Consider the following 27,388-nt stretch of genomic DNA (forward strand, 5'->3'; position numbering starts at 1 on the left):
ATGTCAAAAATTTCCAAGTGCATTCTCGATCATCAGATGCCAAAAAGAGTTTACAGCGCCTCATGGAAAACATTGTCGTAAAGTACATAAATCGTCGACTGTTACAATGCTTTCTTGCTAGATTACTAGACCCCCTATTTTGGGCATGTTACCCCTATGGGATTACGGGTGTATCAAATGTTTTACTGATGTTGAAGTGTTCTCCAGGGGCACAATCAATATGCTCCCGACTCTCCAGGTCTGGCCCGTTTACTATTGCTTTGATGGTTATCCATTGCACCATGTTTTCTGTTGAAGGCATCAGACCAGTAAGTATATTCTTGTCCTGTTTTTAAAATGATCAAGCTAGGTTTCATCAGCTGGTGCTCATAGCTCATCTTTCACATCCTGGCTCGAGTCTTCATGGTCGGGCTTTGGTGCTTTGGAGGGTGGGGGAGCGGCCTCTGTAATCTCCTCCACATTCTCCCCCAAGATGCGCGCGGTGAACTGCCTAGCTTCAGCGTCGAAATCAACCCACTCTGGAACTATTCTTTTAGCACCCTGTATAGTGCGAGGAAAAATATTAGTAGTAGCCAACCTTCAGCGCTACACTAAAGCAATAGGGAACGGATTATGGCGAATCACAATTTTACCTGAAGCTTTGGTTCCTTTGTCATTGGATTGTTGCAAAGATCAATGGTCTTTGCTCTTGCCTTTGTGGCATTTCCACACCAGGATTCACACCATAGCCATTCTTGAGGGAGTGAGAATATGGGCACGGTATGTTGAGCATAATTTGGGAGATCCTGGATAAAAGTGCTACAAGTAAGCATTGCACTCATCTTCACTCTGGAGCTTGGTTCTACATACGGCATTCTACTGTTGGAAACAGAAACCAGCTCATCCCGGTGCAAGTTGAAAATGGTAACCACTAGAAAAATATTGCATCTATATGATCTTTTTTTTAGCTTCTGTGAATAGAAAGAATTGAGATGGCTACGGAACTTGCCTCTTGCAATAATACTACACGAAAACATGTGCTGCCATGCTATGCAGCTTTTTAACTTTCAAATTAAATATTTGAATTCTCAATATAAATCCAATTAAAGAAATGATAACTGCACATATACGTATTGCGCGAAATCATGTTTGAATCAAATCATGTTCGAGATTGGGCTTTTCCAAGAAATCTAGTTCAGCAGCAACATGAACTCTGGTCTGTAGACTGTAGCAGTGAAGTCACTAGTCATGCAGCACTGGCCTGTGAGGCTGTGACCCACTCCATCAAATGTTATGCGTAAAGGGGATCAAATAGATGTACCTGATCAAGGTTCGAGAGACTATTGGGGTCCTTGCTGAGTGTTTCATAAACAACCCGTAGATTATCCCCAGCAGCAGTTTGTCGAAATTTGGCCAAATCAACAACATAAAGGGCACTGAAACAACGATCATGTTACAAAATAACAGCAATAATCTATTTAAGCATACTTGATGCAACAGGCCACCAACCTGATATGGTATGGTCTTCCTCGCAAATGATCTTTCCAGAAACCCTTTAACACACGAGGAAAAGAACAGGAGTCAGCAGACAACTTGAGAACATCTTTAACCTGCCATGAATAATCTGATCTACAGCAGTAGTATGTTTTATGCTAAGTTGGTAACTAACTTGTTTCCAAAATCGGTAGCCATCCATCTCCTTGTTGTTATCACAGAACGGAGTATATGCAAGGGGACGGCCCTTCAGATCCATGTCATACAGTTCTCCCATGTCTGTCCTCACAATTTGATCAGCATCAACAAAAATAACCTATTTACAAAGCATCGGAAAAAGAATATCGTTAGAACTCGATCAGGCTACAACTGCTTCTACCTACTGAAGAACATGGTTACATGAAGCAGGATCATAAGGCAATTGTAATATAGACAAAAGTACCTTCCTCAGCGAAAGTGGAAATATAACATCCAGAAACAAGATTTTATATGCCCATATAATTCGTTGCTTCTCTTTCTGCTTGTGCAACCATGTTGGCCATTTATACGTGATAAGCTCATACTCGAATCCATATTCCAGAGCCATGTGGGGTATGACATCCTGGCAGGATTACTGGTTAGATAACAGCAGAGACACCTTCCATCTGCTCATGAATTAATCAACTCAAAAGCAGCTCATTTACCTTAAATTGTGGAGATAGATAATTCTTTATGAACCAAAATTTCACTGGCCTTTGTGTTTTCTTTAAAACACTCAAGATCATAATTTTTAGGAAACGCTCGTACCTGCAACATGAAAATTTGCAGCTAAATCACATGTTCTGAAGTCATATCTTCTGGTATGATATTCTTCTAAGAGTAAAATGGTGTATGATGCGTAACTAGGATTTGCTGCAGCAACATTAGACTAGAGTGCAAGAATAGCTGTTTGTGCAGGTATACAGAATACTGCAAAAAGCATGTGTTATTCTAATAACACCAGCAAGTAGTTCAAGGAAAAGAAAGGCAACAGTGCTAGCAACTAACCCAGAACATGGCTTTCAAGGTTAATCGCATAAGTGAGAAGTGTCAGCACGATAAACTATAACCAACAATGAACAGCATGGATATCCACAGAGAATGCAATTCGTATTTTCAGGAAATGGACACTTACAAATGACCAGAAGCAACAGAAAAAATGTTAATTGTCTGCCCTTGTCTTGCATCCTTAAGGTCCTGAATAGAAGTGCAAAGCAAAACTGTTGGATTTTCTCTAAGCAACAAATGTAGAGTATATAACCAGTAACATAAGATACAAGAATGCATGAACTAGCCTGTAACTTTTACATGTGGAATCATTATTCTACGCAAATTCCTACATATGTGTATTACAGAAAAAAACTTCATCGGCATTAGCAAGAGCAAAGGTGTAACTTGGAACAGTTCCATGATACCTTTCATCAAACAGATAGTCAGACTTCCTAACAAAGTTCAGTTTTCCAAGTGTTAGGTTTTTGTATGTGCAGTGTAATTCCCTTTCAGTAAAATCAAATGTGCTAACATAATCTATGTTTTCAGTAACTATCTCATTCTTTCTGTCGTGTTTTTCCCCAAGGAATTATTGTACAGTTTATAGGCTGGTCTAGAATCCGTTGCAAAATACTTCCATACATAACACTAGAGTAGATCTCTACACAATATTCCTGGAAGTTTTGGAAGCACCACAGCAAGAAAATCATGAAACATTGGACGATTAAATTTTCCTAGACCAAAGCTTGTTTCTGTAGCCTGCTCAGAATAACATGCAGTGGAATTAAATAACTCACAGAAGAAATACTAACAGTGTTTTTCTCAGCTTTCTTTTTTAACGAGGCATCGCCACTAATGAAACTAGAAGCCCATTTCAAAAGGTTGGTATTCCACCCTTTATTATCCTGCATTAAAAAGCATTTAGGAAAAAAAATGTCTAGAATTGATATGTTTTACAACTAAATTAATAAAAACAGACCGTCTTTTCCAGGACATGGTTGTCATCATCAGCATTTAGTAGGTCCTCGTGCTCCTTGCCCTTTTTCTTTTGCACTTCAATATGTAAAAGTTTGCCCCTCAGGCTATCTATGGCAATGAGTTTCGAAGGTAACTCATACAAATCAGCACTACGCCCAGGAGCGAGTTGTAGGTACCACACCCCCGGGGAGACTTTCATCTGCCAATATCCCAAGTTGGCCATGACAAGTGTGTCTACCAGGTGTGGTCTTTGTTTGGTGCCAAGGATAAACTGCAGACCACGAGGAGGTTCTCGATCCTTTTCTATGCAATGACCTGAAAAACAAATTCTGTTAACTAAATAATCCACCACAATCAAACAGATGATTATTAAATGATCATACCTGTAAGAAGAAGTGCTTCAAGTTCATATACTGCTTGCAGTGTCCTAACATCACCGAGATTCTCCAATAGAATGTTATCCAGATCATGGCTGACACAGAGGAAAACGACCACGATAAGGTGATTAGACTACTGTAGAATATAAATTCTGATACTTCCTTAATACTTGGTGGCTGGCTTACATGGCAACGACGGGCTCAACAAGCCAGGGCTCAGGAACATCAATGTTCATTGTAAGTGTTTTAGATAGTGGCATGTTTGAGAAGAAAGCTTTAGGTCCATGTACAGAAAAATCTGTACTACTAAAATCATCCTGCATATCAAATGGTCAAGCATCATTGTAGGCAGTGGGGATGTTCTGGCTAGTAAATATGTGTAGTCTTACCATCGACGGAAGAACAAATCTATAGTAGTTCTTTAAAGGAAGATCCGCAAGAGAACTCTGAAAATAATCAGAAAATGTTAGCATGAAATTTGTAGGATTGCAGCTAGCACAAGCTCAAGAATAGAAGCATTTCCATCCATGATCCACCTGTACATACTAATAAGGGTTCAAACAATACAGCACACCATAGTTTCTCCAATCATAGATTTCAATTTCAAATAGAAATGGTAAATCATACTTTCTTACGATCAGTAGGACAAGCAAAAATCATGATTTTTTTTGCTCATGGAGACGAACTGAGCATGATTTAATCAAGTCAGGACGCACAAAGAACTGGATAATTAACAGGATAAAAACAATTGTTCCGCAGGGCTGTGGTCACTACAGATGCATACCAGACTAATTTTTGCTAAAGTTGACCCATGTCATTGCAATAACATGAAATTGTGTGTCTTATAAAAATATGATTACGTACAATAATAAATGAATCATGCCAGCAAATCTCTAGCTAGTGAAGTTGGTTAAAATGTTCCAATTGTTGAACTGAATCAATTGATTGCAAGTATGACCACAACCAAATAGCTCTAGAACAGAGATAGGCCTCTGGACTATTAAGGTGTATCATCTAACCTTGGCAACAACTGAGTCATTTAAATTACTATAATTAGTTAAAAGACTTAATGTGTTCAGTAGCCTCGACAAGTAGAAAAAGATCAGACGCCCTGTTAGATTAGTTGGTTCATTTCTCATACTGATATTTCAGAACTTCAAAACAATAAAATTACCCAGCAGCAGTGGGTACATATATCAATTAATTTTAAATGCAGAACATATGCTAACTGATAACAAGGACAAAACATACATACAATTGGATTAAGGACAATTCTCATGCTTGGCTGAATCTGTCGAGAGAGAATGCGTAGAAGTGGAGAAAGTTTTTGCCCAGCAGGACTTAGCGGATCGATGACAGCATCAATGTGAACACTTGAATTCATACTATTCAGCTTAATTGCACTGCAAGATAGAGAACAAAATGAGATTAAACTGTCTGAAGTTATCATAAATCCAAGAATAGTCCAAAGTTTTATGTAGGTTCAAGTGAAACTCAGTGCTTGCAATGTACAGTTAGCTAAACAGGGACACATCACACGACATGCAATTGAGCCTACTGTGTGTGACTACTTTGTGTTTGTCTTCACAGCTTTCAAGTTTAAAGCTCCTTGCATATACCTATAAATCATAAATGCGATGGGTGACTTAAGAATTAAGACCCAACATTTTGTGTTTGTCTTCATTGCTTTCAAGTTGAAACCCCCTTTACATATATAGATAGATCATAAATGTGATGGGTGACTTACGAATTAAGACCCAAGCTCAAAACATTTGAATAAAGTTTGAACATACGCCTAGCATTCAATTCATAGCATCAGCATATATTATTAAAACAACAAAGTTCCAAAACCCAGCATAACAGCATAATATCTGGCCATGATATTGACAAATGAATGGAATGGATTTGTTAAAGTATGAAGCAGGATGGATGAAACTGGTGTTCACACACATTATTTCTTCTGGCATGCGCATTAAACTGCAGGCAGCAAAAAATACTAACACCCAGTTATTTCAAACAAGATAGTTTAAGACTTTAAAGTAGGATTGTTACTCCAAGTTAAAAGATCCATGACGAGCTAAATTTCTCACTGACAATTCCAGAGTTTGTCAGAAACTATATGTAGCCAAGTTGTAAGTTCCTTCCTAAAGTGTAGTTTTAGTCAATAGAAGGTCAGTTGTAGTGCAGAACAATGGCCAGAATGTGTAATGTGCCTAGTACCTCATAGCAACATATATTCCAGCAGAATGTTTATACATGTAAAAGAAGAGGTAGTTACCTGTATTCCGCATTTAAAATTTCAAAATGGGCTCTTTCAGATGGCCTTTCACGTATAGACATTGATGATGAGACCAACATGGTAATGTCGCTGTAGAATTTGCTGCAAATAGGATGCATCAGTTAGGATTTTAAAATGGAAATGGAAGGTTTTAGCATTATATCTTCATTATAAGCCTTTTGGATAGAACTATTCCTTCAGGCACATATCAGAGCTGAGGCAATGTGCATCTGGAAGCAGCGCAATGCTGCAGCCTTCAACGACATGCAGCCCAACATTGGAAGCTTGCTCAACACAATCAGGCCAAAGCTCGATTGTGGGCAAAAACCCACAAACAGGGGCGGTGGGTCTAATGGTGTTGCTCCTAGTGGCGCCCAGCACTTTGGAGTGTAGCGTTGTAATTATGGGTTCTGCCCTTCCTTGGGCTTGTACATAACTTTTCTTCTATCAATACATTGAGATGCAAAGCTTTTTGTGTTTTTTCGGAAAATATTACTAATTCAGACGCATAATCTGTTAACTTTTAAATATATATCAGTATTTAGCTGTCATCTCAAAAATGTGCTTATCCAGAGCTTGTCGTCTAATGTATTAAAAGGGATGAACAGATAAAGGTACTACTACTAGGGCAAATATGTACTTCACACTAATCATTCAAGTGTAAATAATTAAACCCCTATAGAAAAGCCACTGAAACCATTGCATGCTTACATCTTACCTTGTCAGGTAATCAGGGTCAACTCCTGCCCACTCAACCTCCTCAATTATTTCATGTATGTATTTTGTTCGCAACTCATACTCCATAGACTCAAGGAGACCTAAATCTTCGTTTAAAAACGAGTCACCATCATCTACAACAAAAATCTGCAAGGTGGAATAACAGTCATAAACTACAGAAGCAGCTTAGAAATCAGGTGGAACCTTGCGGACACAAACATCTTATCATCTACTCTCTCCGTTCCTAAATATAAGTCTCTTTAGAGATTCCAATACCAACTACATACGGAGCAAAATGAGTGAATCAACACTCCAAAATGTGTCTATATATCCATATGTAGTCCGTATTGAAATCTCTAAAAGGTCTTATATTAAGAAATGGAGGGAGTAGTATACTTAAGTAGTTGATCCCCAGTACTATTTATCTCAACATGCACACATGTCACCTCATCAATTCCACTAATTTTGTTTTCATGGAAAATGCCACTTATACTATTTTCTCAACATGCACATATCTCACTTCACCAATCTCACTGCTTTTTATGTCTTTCAACATGCATGAGAAATATTGCTTATATTCTATTAAAAAAATAGTTATATAATAATCCAATACATTAAATTATATGTATTTTCAACCTTTATTCTCATATTCAAATTTCAGACAACAAAATAATACAGCATTGACAAAATCAAATTCATATTACAAGGCCGACGACAACATATACATTCGTGTATAATTGTTTATGTTTCTGTTTTCCTTATTTGATGTATGATCAGTCGAGCTCGCACTTACTGCTTCGCATCAAAATACATTTTATGTTCTCTTTATTTAATATATATATGGTCATTCAGGTTCCCCCCTACTAAAAGTATAACGAATTTTATTTGAAGCAACATCAAAGAATTGATGGGTGAAAGAGTCAAGTTGGAGACCGTGCTGATGTCCTAAAGGACTTATATAGAGACAAAGAGGGGGTAATTATGCATTGCCAGACACCAAAAGGACAAAGATCATGGAACTAGTTTGGACATGAACAGAAACAAAATGAGAGAAACATATTCTTACCCGTCCATTGGTGATCACAGCATTGCTACCGAATTCAAGCCCCAGTTCCCCAAATAAAAAGTCTGACAACTGCACAACCAAATAAATATGAGTGAGAAGTTCTGAACAAATTTGTTAGGAAACTGGCAGAAAAGTATTGACTTGAAAATTGAACGTAGGAAAAGATTGTGAATCATTTTTGTGGTTCTTACCGACAAATGCCTGTTTACAGTAGGTTATCTTACTGTTTTGTCTATTACTCCCTCCGTTCCCAAATACAAGTATTTTTAGAGATTTCACTACGGACTACATACAGAGCAAAATGAGTGAATCTACACTCTAAAGAATGTCTATATACATCCATATGTATTCCATAGTGGAATCTCTAAAAGGACTTGTATTTAGGAACGGAGGGAGTATTATTTTTGAGAGCATTCAGGAGCGCTGCATGTGTGTGTGTGTTAAGGTATAAAGAAATGGGAAAAATTAAACAGTGGTTTTCGTATGAAAGGCTAAACTCGTCTTGAACAAGGAGCGAGACAGTGGGCAACTGGCATGAAGCAAGTAGTGATGGCCTAGACGCCCAGTATGTTCGTTATGTCACAAGCCTTGAGGATGCTTGTAAACAGGATCAACAAGATTAATACTCCCTCTGTCCAGAATTACTTGTCGCAGAAATGGATAGAAATGGATTTATCTAGAACTAAAATACTTCTAGATACATACATTTCTATGACAAGTAATTCTGGACGGAAGAGTGCTAAAATTTGGTCTGGTTTCTGCTCAATTTGGGCTCGGCTCTTACAGAAATTGAGTTAATACTGGGCCCAACATCAATTTCAACTCAAGCTTAACTTAAATAGATACCTACAACCAACAAGTACATATACATTGCAGTTTCTAGGGGCTCTTAAGCTAAAAACCAAGCACAATGTTACTATGTTAGCCAAGCTAATATATTAAGTTATGATGGCTAAAACTTCTGGAATTCTATAAGCTGATATGCTCGTTCAAGCAAAAATCTAGCTAGCTCCAACTTCCATAATGGTGAGCTTGACATGATCAATCAATCTCATAGACGAATTAAACTGAGATATGAAATGAGCAGAATAAAAATCAAGTCTTGCTAGGGTTTGCCTGAACCAAGCACAGTCCCTTAATGTATGTTAAGTTTCAAAGACACTTAAAGGTTAAAACTACAAGTACACATACTAACAGTACAGAGAGAGAATTTCACAAAGAGATCAAGAAAGCTCAGGCCTCAGATGCAGACCTTATCAATCCCTTTGAGAACTGTATCAGCAGAAAAACTTGTAAGCCATGCTTTATAATCATCAACAGGCAAGGCAGTCTCGGCAGCTAAGCTATACACCTTGTCCTTCATAGCGCTAAGTGTATCACCAGCCACAGAAGAAGCAACCATATGTTGACCTTCATAATATTTGCAGAGCCCATATAGGAAGTCCAGTACCTTTTCCTTGCCACTAGAACAAGATGACTCACAAGATCAGAGACAAGCTTGATGTATTCAATGATGAGAGGAAAGAAAAGGTGATAGACTACACCATTCTGAAACTCTGCTGGAAAAGGGAAAAAAGAAGGAAAGAAAAAAGAGGAACAAACCTGAAAGAAGAAATGGTTCTATCAATGATATCCTTCATAAGTAAAATAGTGGAAACACTATCACCACGGGCATAAAGTAGTAGACCAACACGAGCTCTATTAGACCCGTCCATCTGCATTGTGTTGTATAAAAAGACATAATCAGAAGAAAACAATATAAATAGCATGTTAGAATAGGCATGATAGGCAATTGCTTCATCTACCAGATAACGCATGGCTTCGTGAAGCAACTTGGTCCCGGTCACCGAAGAAAGATCAACAGCAAGTAGATGAGTTACGGGCTTCGCATCATCTCCGGCTGCAAATAGATTTAACAACTACATTTCAACACCAGCGAACTTTGACAATAGATGACAAGGTACAGGCACAGAATAGTAGGAAGCATACTTCCATGGGAATGTAAGTAGCTGATATCATGAAGTACAGAATCTTCCTGGTGATACGATGCAAATAGCGAGACAAATCTCTTCTTCTCTGTGCTCTTGCCAGTAATCTGAGGGTAAATATCATATGATTAAGTAAATTGAGAGCCAATGCTGCCACAGTTTTTTAGAAATGTTGGTACTTACCGATGGGTTGTACCGCTTGTAACTACTTTCTGACAGAAATTTCTCCAAAACATCTGTATGTGACTGGATATGCCCATAATAGACCTGTTCTTGTATCCTAGGAAGCTCATCGTTCATAGCATTCATGGTCGCGTCCTTTTGAATACAAGAGTAGTAAAAAGGCACCACATTAGCTACTAGCTATTGCTTCAGCATTTTTGTGTAATTTCCTTAGTACCAGCGAATTTACTGCTGTTAAAGAAACGTTATCTAATGTAGAAAAGATGAATTTACTGTCTTAAATTTATACATTATGGAGGCTTGATGCTTCTCCAATTTTGTCAATTTTTAAGTTAGATTATTACCTCATTAGGTTCATGAACGAGTCCATTCATCAATAAACAACACTGGAGCTTATACAAGCCCAGTTTGTGAACAAAACGAGAATTTTCTTCAGCCTCCTGCTTGTACAAGTTCTCCTTTTGCAACTTTAGCAGCACATCCTGAGGGTGAGATTTTGCACCTGACCTGTGCATTACAAAATACAAGTAACATAAGTAAAATAGACTGATTCTGCTTGGGCATTTAGAACTAACAATATATAAAATTTAGTGAACATGCTTACAATAATGAATTAACAAATGCTTCCTCCACATGATGAACTTCTACGGGCTCTTCACTATAGTCATCGCCACCATTCCTCAATCTATGTATCTGAACAAGAAAATATCACTGAACTTCAGCAATATAAAATTCAGGATATCTACAGTATTGTTTGGTGGCCAGATTACTAACCAAAAAGGATACAAAGTCATGATCATGGTAATGTTAACCATATAACGACAAGTTTCAAGTTGTAACACACTGCAATTACCTTGTTGAAGGGAACAACGAAAAGCATCCAACATGACCCTAAAGTTATGCCATTATATTATAATTGTAATATAATCATTAAAGTAGTTTAACGTGATATGTGGTGGCATCAAATAATTTTACTTGTGGAGCACCTGTGAAATCACAGTTGTATCACCTCAAGTAGAATGGGTGTGCCTCTTCTCAAGTTAAGTGCTACATCTAGCATCTAAGAAGCTATGCCTGACATAAGTCCATCACCCATCACAAAAAATTCTGAAGAAACAAATATATAGCTATGCAAAGGAATCATGGCAGGATACATGGAACAAATCTCAACTTTTAGTTTCAGCGATAAAATCAGGAAAGGAACTAGTTCAGCAGAAAAAATCAACGCCTTGCAGGAGCCTGATCTACATTTTTTAGCTTTGCCATTTCAGCCTAATGAGATCGACAATCTGCAATATTAATGCTGGTTTCAGTACTCATAGGAAGATATGTAAGGATGCAAATTTGGATCCTTGAGGATACCCTCCGACCCTTCCATAGTTCAACTAAATAAATTAAATTTTCAGAATTCACATATTTTTGAAATTTTAGTTCATTTGGTTGAACTAAGTAGTGTCGGAGGGTACCCTAAAGGTTCCAAATTTGCATGCCTAAAGATATGGAATGAAACCACTACAAACAGTAGTATGGCGTGCTCAAAACAAGCACTGATCTAGTAATACAACAAAAGATGTATTCTGTTGAGGAGGCAGCAGGTGGCACGGATTGATGGAGGCAGCCAGTGAGGGTGAGAACTGTTAGAGTATATATTATATAGCCGTGTACCCTTTTGTATTTATCCCAATATATAAGGGGTTTCCTGCATATAGTCCACCACCTGTACATGTATATATATCGGCCTATGATCATCATCTTCAGAGACTTCATCATCTACCTCGACAGCTTCAGCCATCGCTTTGACTGAGCAGGATATTCTAAGACTTAAGCGTCTGCTCGCGGCTTCAGGTTCTTCCTCGACGGGTACTGCTGGTTCTGTGACTGATGCTTCCTGCACTGAGCAACGACCCTCTATAGTCAGGTACATCCCCATGGGTTCTGGACTCTGGAGCTTCTTTTCATATGTCTTCTCATTCTTCCACTCTGTCCTCTCTTCGATCGCTTAATTCTCCTGTTCATGTCCTCACTGCTGGTGGTACTCCTCTTTCTGTCGTTAGTAGAGGCAATCTTACCACTCCTTGTTCTGTTCCTGATGTTGCTCATGTTCCTCGACTTAACATGAATCTGTTTTCTGCTGGTCAACTTACTGATTCTGGTTGTCGCGTCATCCTTGACTCGCACGCACACTCTGGTTGGGGCTGGCCCTCGCCGCCGTGATTCTCAGGGTCTTTGGGAGTTGGACTAGCTTCATGTTCCTTCCGCTGCTACCACTATCGCCAGTTCCTCCGCTTCAGTCGCCTCCGCTACTGGTTCCTTCCAGCAGTGGCATCATCGACTTGGTCATCTGCGTGGTTCTCGTTTGTCGTCTTTAGTTCGTCGAGGTCTTCTGGGGTCTGTCTCAGGGGATGTCTCTTTAGAGTGTCAGGGTTGTCGTCTTGACAAGCAGATTCAGTTACCATATTCACATAGTGAGTCAGTGTCTAAGCGTCCTTTTGATTTAGTCCATTCTGATGTATGGGGTTCGGCTCCCTTCGCTTCGAAAGGGGGTCATAAATACTACTCCCTCCGTCCCAAAATTCATGTCTTAGATTTGTCTAGATATAAATGTATCTAGTCATATTTTAATATTTTGATACATCAATTTCTAGATAAATCTAAGACAAGAATTTTGGGACGGAGGGAGTATATTATTTTCATAGATGACTTCTCTCGTTACACATGGCTTTATTTCATGACTTCTCGTAGTGAGGTGTTGTCTATTTATAAGCGTTTTGATGCCATGGTTCACACTCAGTTCTCTTCACCCATTCGTGTGTTTCGTGCTGACTCCGCTGGCGAGTATATCTCTAAGATGTTGCGTGGTGTTCTTGCTGTGCAAGGGACTCTCTCTCAATTCTCTTGTCCTGGTGCTCATGCTCAGAATGGCGTGGATGAGCGAAAGCATCGTCATCTTCTTGAGACGGCTCGTGCATTGATGATTGTTGCCTCTCTCCCGCCTCATTTTTGGGCTGAGGCCGTCTCCACCTCCACCTATCTCATCAATCTACAGCCTTCCGCTGCTCTACAGGGTGGTGTTCCTTTCGAGCGTCTTTTTGATCATTCTCCCGATTATTCAATGCTTCGCTTGTTTGGTTGTGTTTGCTATGTTCTTCTTGCCCCTCGAGAACGCACCGCTCAGTCTGTTGAGTGTGTCTTCTTAGGCTATAGTGATGAGCATAAGGGCTATCGTTGTTGGGATCCTATCGGTCGTCGGATGCGTATCTCTCGGGATGTGACTTCTGATGAGTCTCGTCCTTTCTACCCGTGCCCATCTTCCTCGACCTTTTCAGTGGAGGATATCTCTTTCCTCACTTTTCCTGACACACCTCTCACCCCATCGAGCCTTTGTCTATTCGTTCTGCTACCTCTGCTTCTCCACCTCTTGCCGAGTTGCCACCACCATCTCCCACAGTTTACTTCCCTAGCATGTCACAGGTTTCTGCACCTTCATCTCCGGTGACTTCTTTGTCTTCACCCCCCCGATTCTACCTTGGCGATCCCTCCTTGCATTGTTCCATCTTTTCCTCAGTGTTACACTCATCGTTCACGTCATGTGGATGCTTCTGTGGATGTGTCGTCATCCTCGTCTCAGCCTTCCTATGGCTTGCGTTCTCGTCCTCGTTTGCCTATTGATCGCCTTGGATTTCCCACCGCTGGTGCTGCTATTCTTGAGCCGACTTCCTATCGTCAGGCTGTTGTTCATCCTGAATGGCAGTTTGCGACGGTATAGGAGATTGCTGCTCTTGAACGCACCGGTACATGGGATCTTGTTTCCCTCCCCCCTGGTGTCCGTCCCATCACTTGTAAGTGGGTCTACAAGGTTAAGACTCGCTCCGATGGTTCTCTTGAGCGTTATAAAGCTCGTCTTGTGGTTCGGGACTTTTAGCAGGAGCGTGGTCGTGATTACGACGAGACTTTTGCTCCTGTGGCCCATATGACCACTATTCGTACACTTCTTGCCGTGGCCTCTGCACGCCACTGGTCTGTATCTCAGCTTGATGTTAAGAATGCCTTTCTTAATGGTGAGCTGCGTGAGGAGGTGTACATGCAGCCACCACCTGGATATTCTGTTCCTGATGGCATGGTATGTCGTCTTCGTCGCTCTCTCTATGGCCTTACGCAAGCCCCCCGCGCCTGGTTTGAGCGATTTGCCTCTGTGGTAACTGTTGCTGGTTTTTCAGCCAGTGTTCATGATCCAGCATTGTTGTCCACCTTTCTCCTCGTGGTCGGACTCTTCTTCTTCTTTATGTTGATGACATGATCATCACTGGTGATGACCCCGAGTATATTGCCTTTGTAAAGGCCCGTCTTAGTGAGCGGTTTCTTATGTCTGATCTTGGACCTCTTCGTTACTTTCTTGGGATTGAAGTCTCTTCTACCTCGGATGTCTTTTTTATATCCCAGGAAAAGTATATCCAGGATCTTCTTGCCCCTCGCGAACGCACCAAACTGATCGCTCAGTCTGTTGAGTGTGTCTTCTTAGGCTATAGTGATGAGCATAAGGGCTATCGTTGTTGGTATCCTATCGGTCGTCGGATGCGTATCTCTCGGGATGTGACTTTCGATGAGTCTCGTCCCTTCTACCCACGCCCATCTTCCTCGATTTTTTCCGTGGAGGATATCTCTTTCCTCACTTTTCCTGACACACCTATCACCCCCATTGAGCCTTTGCCTATTCGTTCCGCTCCTTCTGCTTCTCCACCTCTTGTCGATTTGCCGCCACCATCTTCCACGGTCTCCTCGCCTAGCATGTCATCAGATTCCGCACCTTCATCTCCGGTGACTTCTTCGTCGCCACCCCCAATTCTACATTGGCGAGTCCTCATTGCATTGTTCCATCTTTTCCTCGGTGTTACACTCGTCGTTCACGTCTTGTGGATGCCTCTGTGGATGTGTCATCCTCGTCTCAGCCTACCTATGGCTTGCGTTCTCGTCCTCATCCGCCTGTTGATCGCTTTGGATTTCCCACCGCTGGTGCTGCTTTTCTTGAGCCGACTTCTTATCGTCAGGCTGTTGTTCATCCTGAATGGCAGTTTGCGATGGCAGAGGAGATTGCTGCTCTTGAACGCACTGGTACGTGGGATCTTGTTTCCCTTCCTCTCAGAGTTCGTCCCATCACTTGTAAGTGGGTCTACAAGGTTAAGACTCGCTCTGATGGTTCTCTTGAGCGTTATAAAGCTCATCTTGTGGCTCGTGGTTTTCAGCAGGAGCATGGTCGTGATTACGACGAGACTTTTGCTCTTGTGGCCCATATGACCACTATTCGTACACTTCTTGTTGTGGCCTCTGCACGCCACTGGTCTATATCTCAGCTTGATGTTAAGAATGCCTTTCTTAATGGTGAGCTGCGTGAGGAGGTGTACATGCAGCCACCACCTGGGTATTCTGTTCCTGATGGCATGGTATGTCGTCTTCATCACTCTCTCTATGGCCTTAAGCAAGCCCCCCGCACCTGGTTTGAGCGTTTTGCCTCTGTGGTGACTACCGCTGGTTTTTTCAGCAAGTGCTCATGATCCAGCCTTGTTTATTCACCTTTCTCCTCGTGGTCGGACTCTTCTTCTTCTCTATGTTGATGACATGATCATCACTGGGGATGACCCCGAGTATATTGCCTTTGTAAAGGCCCATCTTAGCGAGCAGCTTCTTATGTCTGATCTTGGACCTCTTCGCTACTTTCTTGGCATTGAAGTCTCTTCTACCTCTGATGGCTTTTTTATATCCCAGGAAAAGTATATCCAGGATCTTCTTGCTCGTGCTGCTCTTACTGATGAGCGCACTGTTTGTTCACCTCCGTGATACTGATGGTGATCCCCTGCCTGACCCGACGCGTTATCATCATCTTGTTGGCAGTCTTGTCTATCTAGCTGTCACTCATTCGGATATCTCTTATCTGGTTCATATTCTGAGTCAGTTCGTCTCCGCTCCCACCTCGGTTCACTATAGTCATCTCCTTCATGTTCTTCGATATCTTCGGGGCACGATCTCTCATCGTCTATTCTTTCCTCGCTCCAGTTCTTTACAGCTTCAGGCCTATTCGGATGCTACGTGGGCTAGTGATCCTTCAGATCGCCGTTCACTTTCTGCTTACTGTGTTTTTCTTGGTGGTTCTCTCATTGCCTGGAAGACGAAGAAACAGATTGCAATTTCCCGTTCGAGTGCAGAGGCTGAGTTGCGAGCGATGGCTCTTTTGACGGCAGAGGTGACTTGGTTACGGTGGTTACTTCAGGATTTTGGTGTTTCTATCACTACACCGACTCTGCTCTTCTCTGACAGTACAGGTGCTATTAGCATTGAGCGCGGTCCTGTGAAGCATGAGCTCACCAAGCATATTGGTGTTGATGCTTTCTATGTGCGCGCTGGTGTGCAGGATCATGTTATTGCTCTTCAGTATGTGCCTTCCGAGTTAAAGTTGGCGGATTTTCTGACGAAGGCCCAGACTAGAGCACGGCATGGCTTCTATCTCTCCAAACTCAGTGTTGTTCATCCACCATGAGTTTGAGGGGGGGGGGGGGTGTTAGAGTATATATTATATAGCCGTGTACCCTTTTGTATTTATCCCAATATATTATATATTGTATTTATCCCAATATATAGTCCACCACCTGTACATGTATATATATCGGCCTATGGCCTCATTGGAATACAAGTTGCTTATTCCTAACAAGAACAAAGCTAGCAATGAAAACCCTAGGGGCTGGAGCTGGCAAGGACGAAACTAGTGAGAGGGGGGTCTGCAGGATGAGAGGACGATGGTGTTGGGGAGAGCACCAGCTGGGGATGAGCCTAGCAACACAAAGCCAGCAGAGATTGGCGAGGCTAAAACAAAGAAAACATCGGAGATCAATCTGATGGTAGTGGCCAGAAAACAAGCGGCGCAAATGCAATGATGATGCTGGTGGGAGGAGCATCCGTGGCTGGCATCAGGAAACCTTAGGCCAGGAGAAAGCCCTAGTTTCCCTCTTATACCTCTTGAAGGATATGTACATTGCCCACTTTTCCCCATCAGTTATTCAGCGTGAGCGTTTAGACCTGACATAGCCACACATGAGAGGGGGTGTTGAAGTATAAGCGCAGTGCCCACCTTTTACCATCAGCTTGAACTTTTGAACTTTTGGGTGAGCTGGTTGGTGCATGCAATTCTACATTTCTACAATACCATGTTATAACTTATGAATACCACTTTCATCCATTATGTGGCTCTACACCAAAATGTATAAATGACACAAGGCATGTATACAAGAAACCCCTGATACAATGGTGATCACACAGCTAATATACACACGGCTAACAGATAGCTGCGCTGCGAATAATAAAAATGCACATAACCCAGCAATGCAAAAGATTATCAACAGACGGACTAGAATCTTTAAGTTTATAACTGGTTCATATTTGGTGAGCTCACTCACATCGCTTAGGAATTGGAATGCCAATTGTGTCGAGTATATCTCCTTGATGTACAAGAAAAGCCTCATTATCTGTACAAAAGGAAATACATTAGTTGGGGGTGTGGTGTCAACGCATAGGAGAGCAAGTTTTAGAGAATTATGTCACATGAATAATGCCACTATGCAATTAAGTAGTCTTAATCCAGTGTAAGTTTTAGAGAATTATGTCACAGGAACATAACATAGATTTTTGGTTTTACATTGAGCTAATGGCCCAATGTTCTTCCTTTCTAGTTACGTGCTAAGTCCACCATCTGTCATGTGCTGCACATGTGAAAATAGCATGCACGGAAATGGGGATAGATTAGTTAGTTGGTTAGATGGTTAAAGGGGTAGGTTATTAGTTGGTCACAAAGTTATGCTTGAGAGTTTGGAGTGAGATCAAGTTCAGTCCTAAGGGACAAATCAAGCATGCCTATAATGGCTATGGTAACTTACGAGATCAAGCAAAAAGAATTATCCATATTCCATCTAAATTTCATCATCCCAGTTTAGTCTATCTCCTCATTCTATGAGGGTGTGTAGCCATCCTCTGCAAGGTAGTTATCCCGAATATCAAGTTTACACTAGTATCACCCTACCAGTGTAAGAAAGCAGCCTATGTGAAGCTGGAAGACCATATTTTAATGTTGCTTTAATATATAGTAATTCATAATACAAATCCTTGCTGTGAAAAACCTGGACATCATGACGATAATATGCAATCGAGTGTAGTTATGTGCTTCTATTATTTCATGTACCCAAAAAGCACTAGTAATGACAAGGGCTAGAAAAAGAGAGATAGAAATTGTCCCAGACATAGGTAGCAATGATGTAAAACTAGTTTGCTATTGTATACATCCAAGCAAAGAGCTCCCAACAAATCAAAGTAATTAAATACAGAAAACATGATTACCAAAGTGGAAGTGTCCTCATCGCTCTTGGATCCATCATTTTCTTCAATAACATTTATGAGTCTAGAAGAGTACATTATGATACCAAACCTTACAGGGACACTATCTTGGTGTAGAGACAGGATTGTGTCAATGGTCTGTAAAGTTTCAAGTGAAATGGAAATACCAAGCCAATAAATGAGTACAGCGTAAAGAGTGTGTGAAAAACAAATGCATACTAAGAGAAAAGGTAAGAAAGAGACTAGCCTCTGCACCACAGGCTGAAGCTGGATCGAACACATACACAGCATGAAACAAATTTTTACGGATGTAACGCATCTGACCAGGGTACACTGGCATCAATAGCTACAAAGAAAGAGGTAAAAAAGGAGAGATAATCATTAAAGATAGCAAGTAGTTATGTGATACAATTTAACCAGGGTATGGGAAGGAACAGCTAAAAAAATGGTGTGTTGTATAAACTACTTACAGTTAGACCCTCAACAGAGATAGTCAATGAACTTTTCCATAGATGATAGAGAAAACTAAAAAACGTAACAGCATTGCAACAAACCAATAGCAACCATGCTAGAAAAAATTGACGATAAGTGAAACCATCGCATCAGAACATGGCAATACTGCTGTTTAAGATCTCTTATGGACAAGATTTAAAGACATACATGCAATTCCCTTATATGCCCCTAAAGTATGAAAATAATATATTTGAGTTCAAGTTCCTCATTTGACTTGCCACAGAAGCAACAGTCAAATGACAATCTCCGTTCAATATGTTGATAAAAAGATAAGATAACAGACCTCATTGAGGTTGCTTCGCCACCTTTTATACAAGGCATCTTCCTCCAAGTTATTAAGGTAGTGAACATGTGAAGACCGGAAGTCAACGCGGAATGAATTAGATTCTGCTGGTGGCGCTGCTGACAGGATCTTACGGGCAGCACTTTGAGGCAACTGAAAGGCATTTGACAACAATAGCAAAGTAAATAATAGACCATGCAGGAGAGCTGCCTATCATTTCGTTAAGTTGAAGGAAATGTACAGAGGCGAGGGCATAAAGACCCTCGCCTCAAACACACACGCCACACCCACACACACTGAAATAAGCTAGTAAAGGATAATTCACAATCCAAAAAGTTGAATGTATTAGCATTTTGTGAATATTGGTTATTTGAAGGACAGCTGCTGAAATGAAAGTGTTATTCGGATATCGCCAAGAAATACTCCATACAAGCTAACTGTGGAGCAGAAATGCTCTGATAGCCTCTTATTTAGTCAAAATCAAATGCCAGAAGCTACGATAAGAAAATGTATATAAACAGCAATGCTGAATGGTATTTGTGGTATAAAGGTTCTAGAATGAGCAACAAAGGTGGAAGTATATAGCCCACATATTTCATTCTGCATTTCTACCCGGCATTTCATGTGAAGCCTTCACATGTCACAAGAAAACTATAAGAGCATCTCCAACAGGCTTCCCCATTCCGCCCCTATTTGTCCGGTCCGGACAAAAAGTGCCATTCAACAGGCTCCATCATTTCAGCCCAGACAGTACGAGTCCCCTCCCCCCTTCCTTTAACCCAGGCCCCTCTCCCTCACTCTCACTCTCAACTCTCCACCGCCCACCCAAACCCTAGCGGCCGACCACCACCCCATGTACCGCTGCGATAGGCCACCGGATGACCAAGAAGTTGCAGGAGCACTGCCGGATGGCGTGGCTGCTCGGCACCTTCCAGTCCGATCAGCCGCCGCCCCGAGGTGACGGCAGATCGGGCTCCCAACGCGGTTGGCCCTGTCCATGCCCCTACACCGCCGCCTGTCACCGGGAGCATCCCCCTCGTCCGCGTGACTGTTGTCTTTATCCCGCAGGCATCCTCCTCCTCCGCATGACTGTGGGGGTGGCTGAATCAGGCTCCGGAGAGGAGGACAATATCAACTGGTCAGACAACGAGACCGAGGTCAACAAGCAGCTCTGGGAGGCGCTACAGGCCTTGCTACTCGACACGCCACCCCCACAAAGCCATGGCTACTCCTCTCGTGCATCGTTGTCTCAGCCGCCGCGCCTGTCACCTCCTCGGAGTCGGCGCCTATCCTCTCGTGCAGCTCGTCACACAAAGCGGTGTCATCCTCGTAATGCTTGATGTCCTTCGCAAAGTGGTAGGTGGCGCCGCCTCACATCCTCACCGACCCGCGGCGCGCTATCGAGTGGGCACTCGAGCGCTCGAAGACGACAAAGGAATAGGACGCCCGTCGCCACCAACAACTCAACGCCGAGGCGCTGCGGAGGGGATCCTCATCTTCGAGCGTGAGGCCCGCCAGCGCGGGGGGGGGGGGGGGGGGGAGAGAAAGCCAAGGCTCTCCTCCATGAGCGCGTCGCCAAAGCCAAGGACGGATGCCGCGGAGACTGGAGCAACGAAGACAACAGCGTTGGCGGCAAAGGCAGAGCCCAGATGGTGTTGGAGGTCCAAGTTCAGTTTATTAGGTAGATTAGAGTAGCTTAGCTAAGTACTCCCTCCGTCCCAAAATAAGTGTCTTAAGCTTAGTACAAATTTGTACTAGAGCTAGTATAAAGCTGAGACATTTATTTTGGGACAGAGGGAGTATTATGTAAATTTGAACTAAGTTTTATGTAATATATCTGAACTATGTCTGAATCAAGTTTGAAATCGTCTGAATGTCTGGACACGGGTAAAAAAATTGGTTTTGCGTAGGGTAACTGCAATCCTAGCGGTTGACGTGTCCGCAAACAATTAGGGGTTGTCTACTAGGGGATATTGTTGGAGATGCCCTAATCAAGTTGGCCAAACTAGATTTCCTTTTTTCAACAACAAGATTCAACTAGCTTCTTAATAATATATAGATAGGTGCTGATGCGCTCTCCATTACTAATACTAATAACAAACAAAAAGAAGTAGCCAGGTAACACATCTGATAGTACACTTAAAAATTCACCTTTAATCGGATGAACTGATCAGCTAAAGACAATTCCTCACGGACCATGTCCATTAACCTGCCAGATAAATCATAGTTAAATATCTATTTTTGCTAGTTATATATAATATATTTATGTCAAACTGTAAAATCAATGAGCATTTTAACACAAACAAACTTTTGAAGTTAGTGATGTAATGTCAAGTAGAGCACAAAACCAGAGCAAAGAAAGAAAGAGAAAGGACCACACAGTTAGTAAATAAAAAGAGCTGATGGAGAAGGAAGTAGACCGGTAGAGAAATGAAATGGATCCCAAATTGATCGCTCCAATAATAATAACTATTATATGGTTATGCCAACCCCACTGCAAAACCTAGCAAATCCCTATATTCTACATAAGTGAACCGGAATTACAACTAGCAAATCACATGACCATCATTGTCTTCATATGCTCCCAAAATCATAGGAATAAAAGTCATACTTGTTATAATCTTCTTGACTAAAATTCTCTAATCAGTTGGTTGTGTGTTTGCTCTTTCTTTCTTGTTTGGTTATAGCTGAGTGTGGAAGGGGAGCCTTGGCACAGCGGTAAAGTTATTGCCTTGTGACCAGGAGGTCACGGTTTCGAGTCCTGGAAACAGATTCTTGCAAAAATGTAGGGAAAGGCTGCATACAATAGACCCAAAGTGGTTGGACCCTTCCCCAGACCCTGCACAAGCGGGAGCTACATGCACCGGGTTGCCCTTGATATAACTGAGTGTGGTTGCAGTTGGCGAGGGGCTTGTCAGACACAGGATAAGCACGACATTTTTCTCTTTAAGTAGCTTGAAAAGAGCCAACACACTATTATTTGTACAATCTTCTTTCATTATGAGTTGGAAACTGTCACTTATGATTATGCATGCTCTGTTGAATGGATTCTAATGACAAGTAGAAGCAAAAAATCAGTTGCCAGTTGTTGCCGGGATACACTGATTAAAATCTACGTTGGGCATAACATAAAGGCAAATTAAGTTGGCATTAGCTCATCAAGGTGAGGAAACAAAGTAAATAATCAGAAACACCATTATCCAGGAAGTATGGTAGAACATACAAGTAGAGATCAAGATCCTCGATATTAACCAAAGCACCGTTCAAAGCCATTAATGACTTGCCAGGTGGCACCATTCGCTGATTTGCTATGATTTCATCTTTGATTGAATCGTCAACCTGTGGAAATATTAAAAAAATTGTTAATAATCTGAATCTAGAACAGTGGAAGTAGTTCATATGAACTTTCTTACAAACAACACCTTTACAAACTCACTTCCTTTCAATGTCATTACTCGTGTGCATAGCTGAAGGTTCAAAGGGAGCTCTAGATATGGCACTTACCTTCATTCGTGATAGTGAAGAAACTACACTGGGAAAATTTTGATTGATTTCCTGCATTGACTGTAAAGGATCTGATGCATGAAGGATCCTCTGCGCTGTTTGGTGACCCAAATCTGTAGTGTGGAGAAGAACATATATAAAAGAGGTGTTTCCGTGTCATCACATGATGCACAGTTATAACTTGTAGGACAGATAGAATCAAGACAATGGCCAACAATACCTTTGAGTTCCCAAACTTCAAGTGTGTCTGATACTGTTGATGACAATAGATAATCCCTGAAGGACATTATCTCAGCATTTAGCTCTGGCTTGCGTTCCTAGAGAACAATAGACGAGAATAAAAAAAGTGAATACTTTCTCTATATGCAATAAATAGTCACCATAGTTATTGTTATGACTAAACTGAACGAACCAAAATCTTGGAAAATATGAACCCTCTGACTTCTTGACTGAGGTCCTCAGTTTTAGGATCTTCCAGTGCAACACCTGGAAAAACATAGCAAGGATCATTAAGATACGACTCAACAATGTAGAGACTAGAGAGTATATAGCACACTGTGGAGTGTGCGCCACAATACGATGTAAGGCCACATACGTAGTATATAGTTACTATTTTTTAGGTGGTATGCATTCTTTTGGACATACTCCTTTTTATGTTCAAACATATACGGAAAATGCATCTTAGAAATGGGTGTAGTTAGGTGATCTTACATACTACCGCTACAAACTCTCTAAGTTGTGACATCAGCATGTCAAAATAACTACACCCGGTTGTAGGAAAAAGATTTCAATGGAGTGTAGTTACTCCTTAAGGTTCAGCATGTGGGAGTACCTACACCCGGTTGTAGGACAAAGGTTTCAACCAGGTGTAGTTACTCCTACATGCTGAATCTCACACCTTACAACGCAGAAGAGAGTACATATATAGCTGCCAGCTACGATACCCAGCTCAGCCACCCACCCATACGCACACAGCATCAAGCAGACAAAAGACAAAAGGGTTGAACTCGTCTTCCCAACTGATTTATTTCAGACAAAGAAGTGTGCATAAGTTATTTTTACTTGGTCATTTTCAAGGGGATACAGCAGATTTACTAGAGAATTACAAATTGGAATTCTTGCTTATTAAGAGCTGAGTGGAGATGAGTGCATGCTCTGGTGCAAATAAAACACCTAGCACAAGCAGAGTTACCCTTCTTTATAGCAGTGTCATCCATGGCTTTGTATTCCATGTTTTTTAGGGCGAGTTCAACCCCATAACCACTCAAAGTGACTGCATCTGCAGCACCAATGGAACCACAAAAGCTAGATGTAGCCTGACATCCAGATGGCAGAACAGGGCGCAGTGCATATCTGACTTTTCCCTGAATACAACATACTGTATATTAGACATTTGCAGCTTACAGCCAATGCAGCAAAATTAGAGAAGAAGACATAAAGTGTGATATGATGGCAAAGAAAAGTAGATTAATAAAAACAGAATCAATTTCACCATTAGAATAAGACACATCTACAGACATGTTCAAAGTTAAAAGTTAAAACCATTACTTCTGTGGTTGCTGTCCAGGAAGAGGTTATACATATACAAATTATACAGGATCCAAATAGTAGGATAACCAAGTACTATCACGCAGAGGTTTGACATGATTCATTTAAACAATATATATTCAGTTGCCCACTACATTCATCTAAGTTCTATTACCATGTGGAAGATGGAACTTCCAGCTATTAGTACTATCAATTAGAAACAGCAAGAAGCAATAGGCTATCAATGATTACGAGGCTGTTTTTTTTGTTCACCCCCCAAGTTGGCATGACAAAATATTGGCAAGCCATGTTTTGGGATAATTAGATGTACTTGGCAAAGTTGCATAGGCTACTGGTTTGGAAAGAAATAGATTACCAACATTTCCATGCATCAACATGCATGTTACAAAATAGAATCATGAACAAGCCAAAGATAATCTGGGACTTAAAACAACCACAGTAATTCTCTACTTTCTATTATCTATGTTAGTAATGTGTGAATAGCAAGGATCTATGTTAGTGGTGTGTGAATAGCAAGGAAATCAACGAAGTACGTGCAGCTAGAATGGCAGCTACATCTGAAGCTACAGAGAAAATTCAAGAGAAGGTGGGAAGGACTTTAAGGTCCGACATGGAAGCAAAATAGGCTGGTGGAAGATAATTCTCTGTTCCTTGATTCAACTGAAGCTGCACAATTAAATATTCAGCTTGAACACTGCCACACCAAAAAACAATGGTCGATGACTTAAGAGCAAAACCTAGCAAAAAGTGGTTGGTAAGACCAAAATCTGGCATGGCGTACTTGGGCTCCAATCCAAACAGTCCATATGTTCACATGATAGCTAAGCACTCATTAGAAGTATCGCTCTAACACCATATATATTAATGGCTATTTGATAATACAATGCACCTGTATAAGACCTTGTATCTTACTTTCCATGGTTCATTGTTTTATCAAAACCTCGGATGCCTTGAAATATACTAGAGAACAAGTCAAAAGTATGTCACCTGCTTTGATGCTTCTGCCAGATGAACATGCAACTCTTTGAAGCATTTTGTCCCAACAGCTCCATAAAATATAGCAACTGGAGCAGTAATATTTGAGCGAGGATATATATGATCAAAGTCAAATAGTTCAGGTTGTCCAGTGGAGTCCGTAGCTCTGTTCAACATAAGTTCTGAGTTTCAACCCTGTAGCCAGAAGCCCTAGATAAAGTGACTACGAAACAAAAGATGAAGATGCTTACCCTTTGCCTGACCCCTCGAGCCATTTATGTAGATCATCTGAGTTGAAAAACAGAGTGTTCCCTGTATCTACCCAGCAGCAAGTTCCTTCCACAGCACCGCTGCCAGAAATTTGCTCTAGTGCATCATCTTTGACAGGAACTGAAGATAAAGATTCCTCTGCGAGCTGCCTATAAAGCACTAATCTTGGCGATGCTGATCTAAGTGTAAGAGAAAACTCAAAAATTGAAGCCAGTGGCTCGCTGAGAAGTGAGCGAACATCCTCAACAATCTTCTGGGCGCAACATTTAGCTGTCAGACATTCAGATCCTTTGTCCAGATCCTTCCAATGGCCAATAAAATCCCAAAAATAATCCTTCTGTTCCTTTGAAAGCAGTTCACTAACCAAAGTAGCAAACGGACAAGATTAGGTATTTCCAGAAAAAAATAACAAGTAACATTGACCAACAACAACAGTGGTGCAAACATTCATTAGCATGTACTACATTTATCTATGTTTCCTCATAGAAAGATATTTCTCGATTAGATCTAAAATGTACCAGTACAGCGTCTGGCTACATGTAATAAATTTGGCTACAATAGAACACAAAGATAGTCTTGAGTCAAGAACAATAAAATAAATTTACTACCAGCCTAGTGTCGCAATGAATGCAAATGGTTCAGCCTTCAAGTGAACAGAAGAAACATGGTGTCCTTATCTATCACAGTAGAGTCTAATAGTTTATGAAACATAAAACCTCATTAATCTCTCGCTGCAATGATTTCGTAATTTGGTAGGATTCGGTTTATATAAACACCATAATTCATCTGGTGAATGTGTGTTACTGAACAACAAGTGCATATTACTGACTAGTGAGTGGTATTCTAGTGTGTTCCATAGTACCCATGACTGTTCGACAACATACTAGTACTAATCAGTTTCTAACAATTAGAAGGAAACGACTGAATTCTTAGCACAATTAGCTAAACGTACGTATTAACTAGGAATCGACAGGCCCAGTGATAAACCAGTAAACCACAGAGTAAACTTGCTGAGGACCACTAAATCGGTGCAAAACGAAAAATCTCGGTCAAACAAGGACAAGTATACCAGCATATCGTGCCGGAAACCACTCACCTGGCTTCGAGCAGCAGCGGCGTGCCGGCCCACTTGGCCCGGAGCGCCACCTGCACGTTCTTCTGTCGCCTGATCTCGGCAGCCAAGACGCCCCCACCGAGGCATCCCACGAGCACCACCACTACCAGAGCCAACGCCGCCCGCGAAACCCCAGATCGGGACACTCCTGCCGTCGCCATGGGGGAGGCGCGCTTCGACCCGAGGGCCTCCCGCCGCTTCGATCGGAGTTGCTACACGGCAGAGGATTCGGACTGTGAACCGCACATCAGAAAAGGATTTGTGAGGGTTTTGGGTTCGTCGCCGACGAGATGCAGAGCGCGAGGGGCGAGGAGACTTCGCCGGAGACCTGGGGGACGGGGAGTAATGGTGTGGGGTTTGTCAGCTTTAAAACAGGGATTGACCGCCGCCGTTGGATCGACGATGAACAGAAGATCTTTAGTTTGAGCCGGTAAGAGCATCTTGGGCCTTCAGCTAAAATTTAACGTGCTGAAAAAAACTAAAATTTAGCTCTTCATATCAACCCTCAAAAAAAAAAAATGATAAGTGCCACACGCATGAAGTAACGGATATAATACGGAAGGCAATTACTGATGATAAATCTGGCTCTGTAACGAGAGAAAAAAAATTCAAGCTAGACACAATAAGTGATGGCATTCCTACGACATAATTTGTATGTGTTGCAGGTTGGTTCTTGTGGTGACAACGACGACAGATTATGAAAGAGATGTCAGCACAAACACCGGAGAAGGAAGCCATGT

At 41.4% G+C, this 27,388-nt stretch overlaps 1 protein-coding gene across 2 annotated transcripts; it reads right to left on the reverse strand.

The window, feature by feature from the left end:
• Position 1: 1 nt before the first annotated feature.
• On the reverse strand, positions 2-27,033 carry LOC123430839 (UDP-glucose:glycoprotein glucosyltransferase). Of its 2 annotated transcripts, none has more exons than XM_045114684.1 (37): positions 26,631-27,033; positions 25,516-25,893; positions 25,277-25,430; positions 23,934-24,105; positions 23,154-23,227; positions 22,962-23,058; positions 22,742-22,854; positions 22,461-22,576; positions 21,389-21,446; positions 19,238-19,390; positions 18,689-18,787; positions 18,445-18,579; positions 17,511-17,579; positions 10,673-10,761; positions 10,413-10,575; positions 10,069-10,203; positions 9,887-9,992; positions 9,703-9,797; positions 9,500-9,612; positions 9,150-9,360; positions 7,898-7,966; positions 6,833-6,978; positions 6,115-6,216; positions 5,092-5,239; positions 4,226-4,282; positions 4,023-4,153; positions 3,843-3,931; positions 3,461-3,774; positions 3,294-3,386; positions 2,627-2,688; positions 2,157-2,259; positions 1,916-2,074; positions 1,649-1,789; positions 1,489-1,532; positions 1,301-1,415; positions 633-785; positions 2-540 (listed from the first exon to the last, which is right to left on the reverse strand). In XM_045114684.1, the coding sequence occupies exons 1-37, from the start codon at positions 26,807-26,809 to the stop codon at positions 367-369; spliced, it is 4,809 nt and encodes a 1,602-aa protein (XP_044970619.1). In that variant the 5' UTR covers positions 26,810-27,033; the 3' UTR covers positions 2-366. The 2 variants fall into 2 exon arrangements, with proteins under 2 accessions (XP_044970619.1, XP_044970613.1); XM_045114678.1 differs by having other exon boundaries at positions 3,279-3,386.
• Positions 27,034-27,388: the final 355 nt, after the last annotated feature.

This window comes from Hordeum vulgare, chromosome 1H (assembly GCF_904849725.1).
Source record: "Hordeum vulgare subsp. vulgare chromosome 1H, MorexV3_pseudomolecules_assembly, whole genome shotgun sequence".
NCBI classification, from domain to species: Eukaryota; Viridiplantae; Streptophyta; class Magnoliopsida; order Poales; family Poaceae; genus Hordeum; species Hordeum vulgare.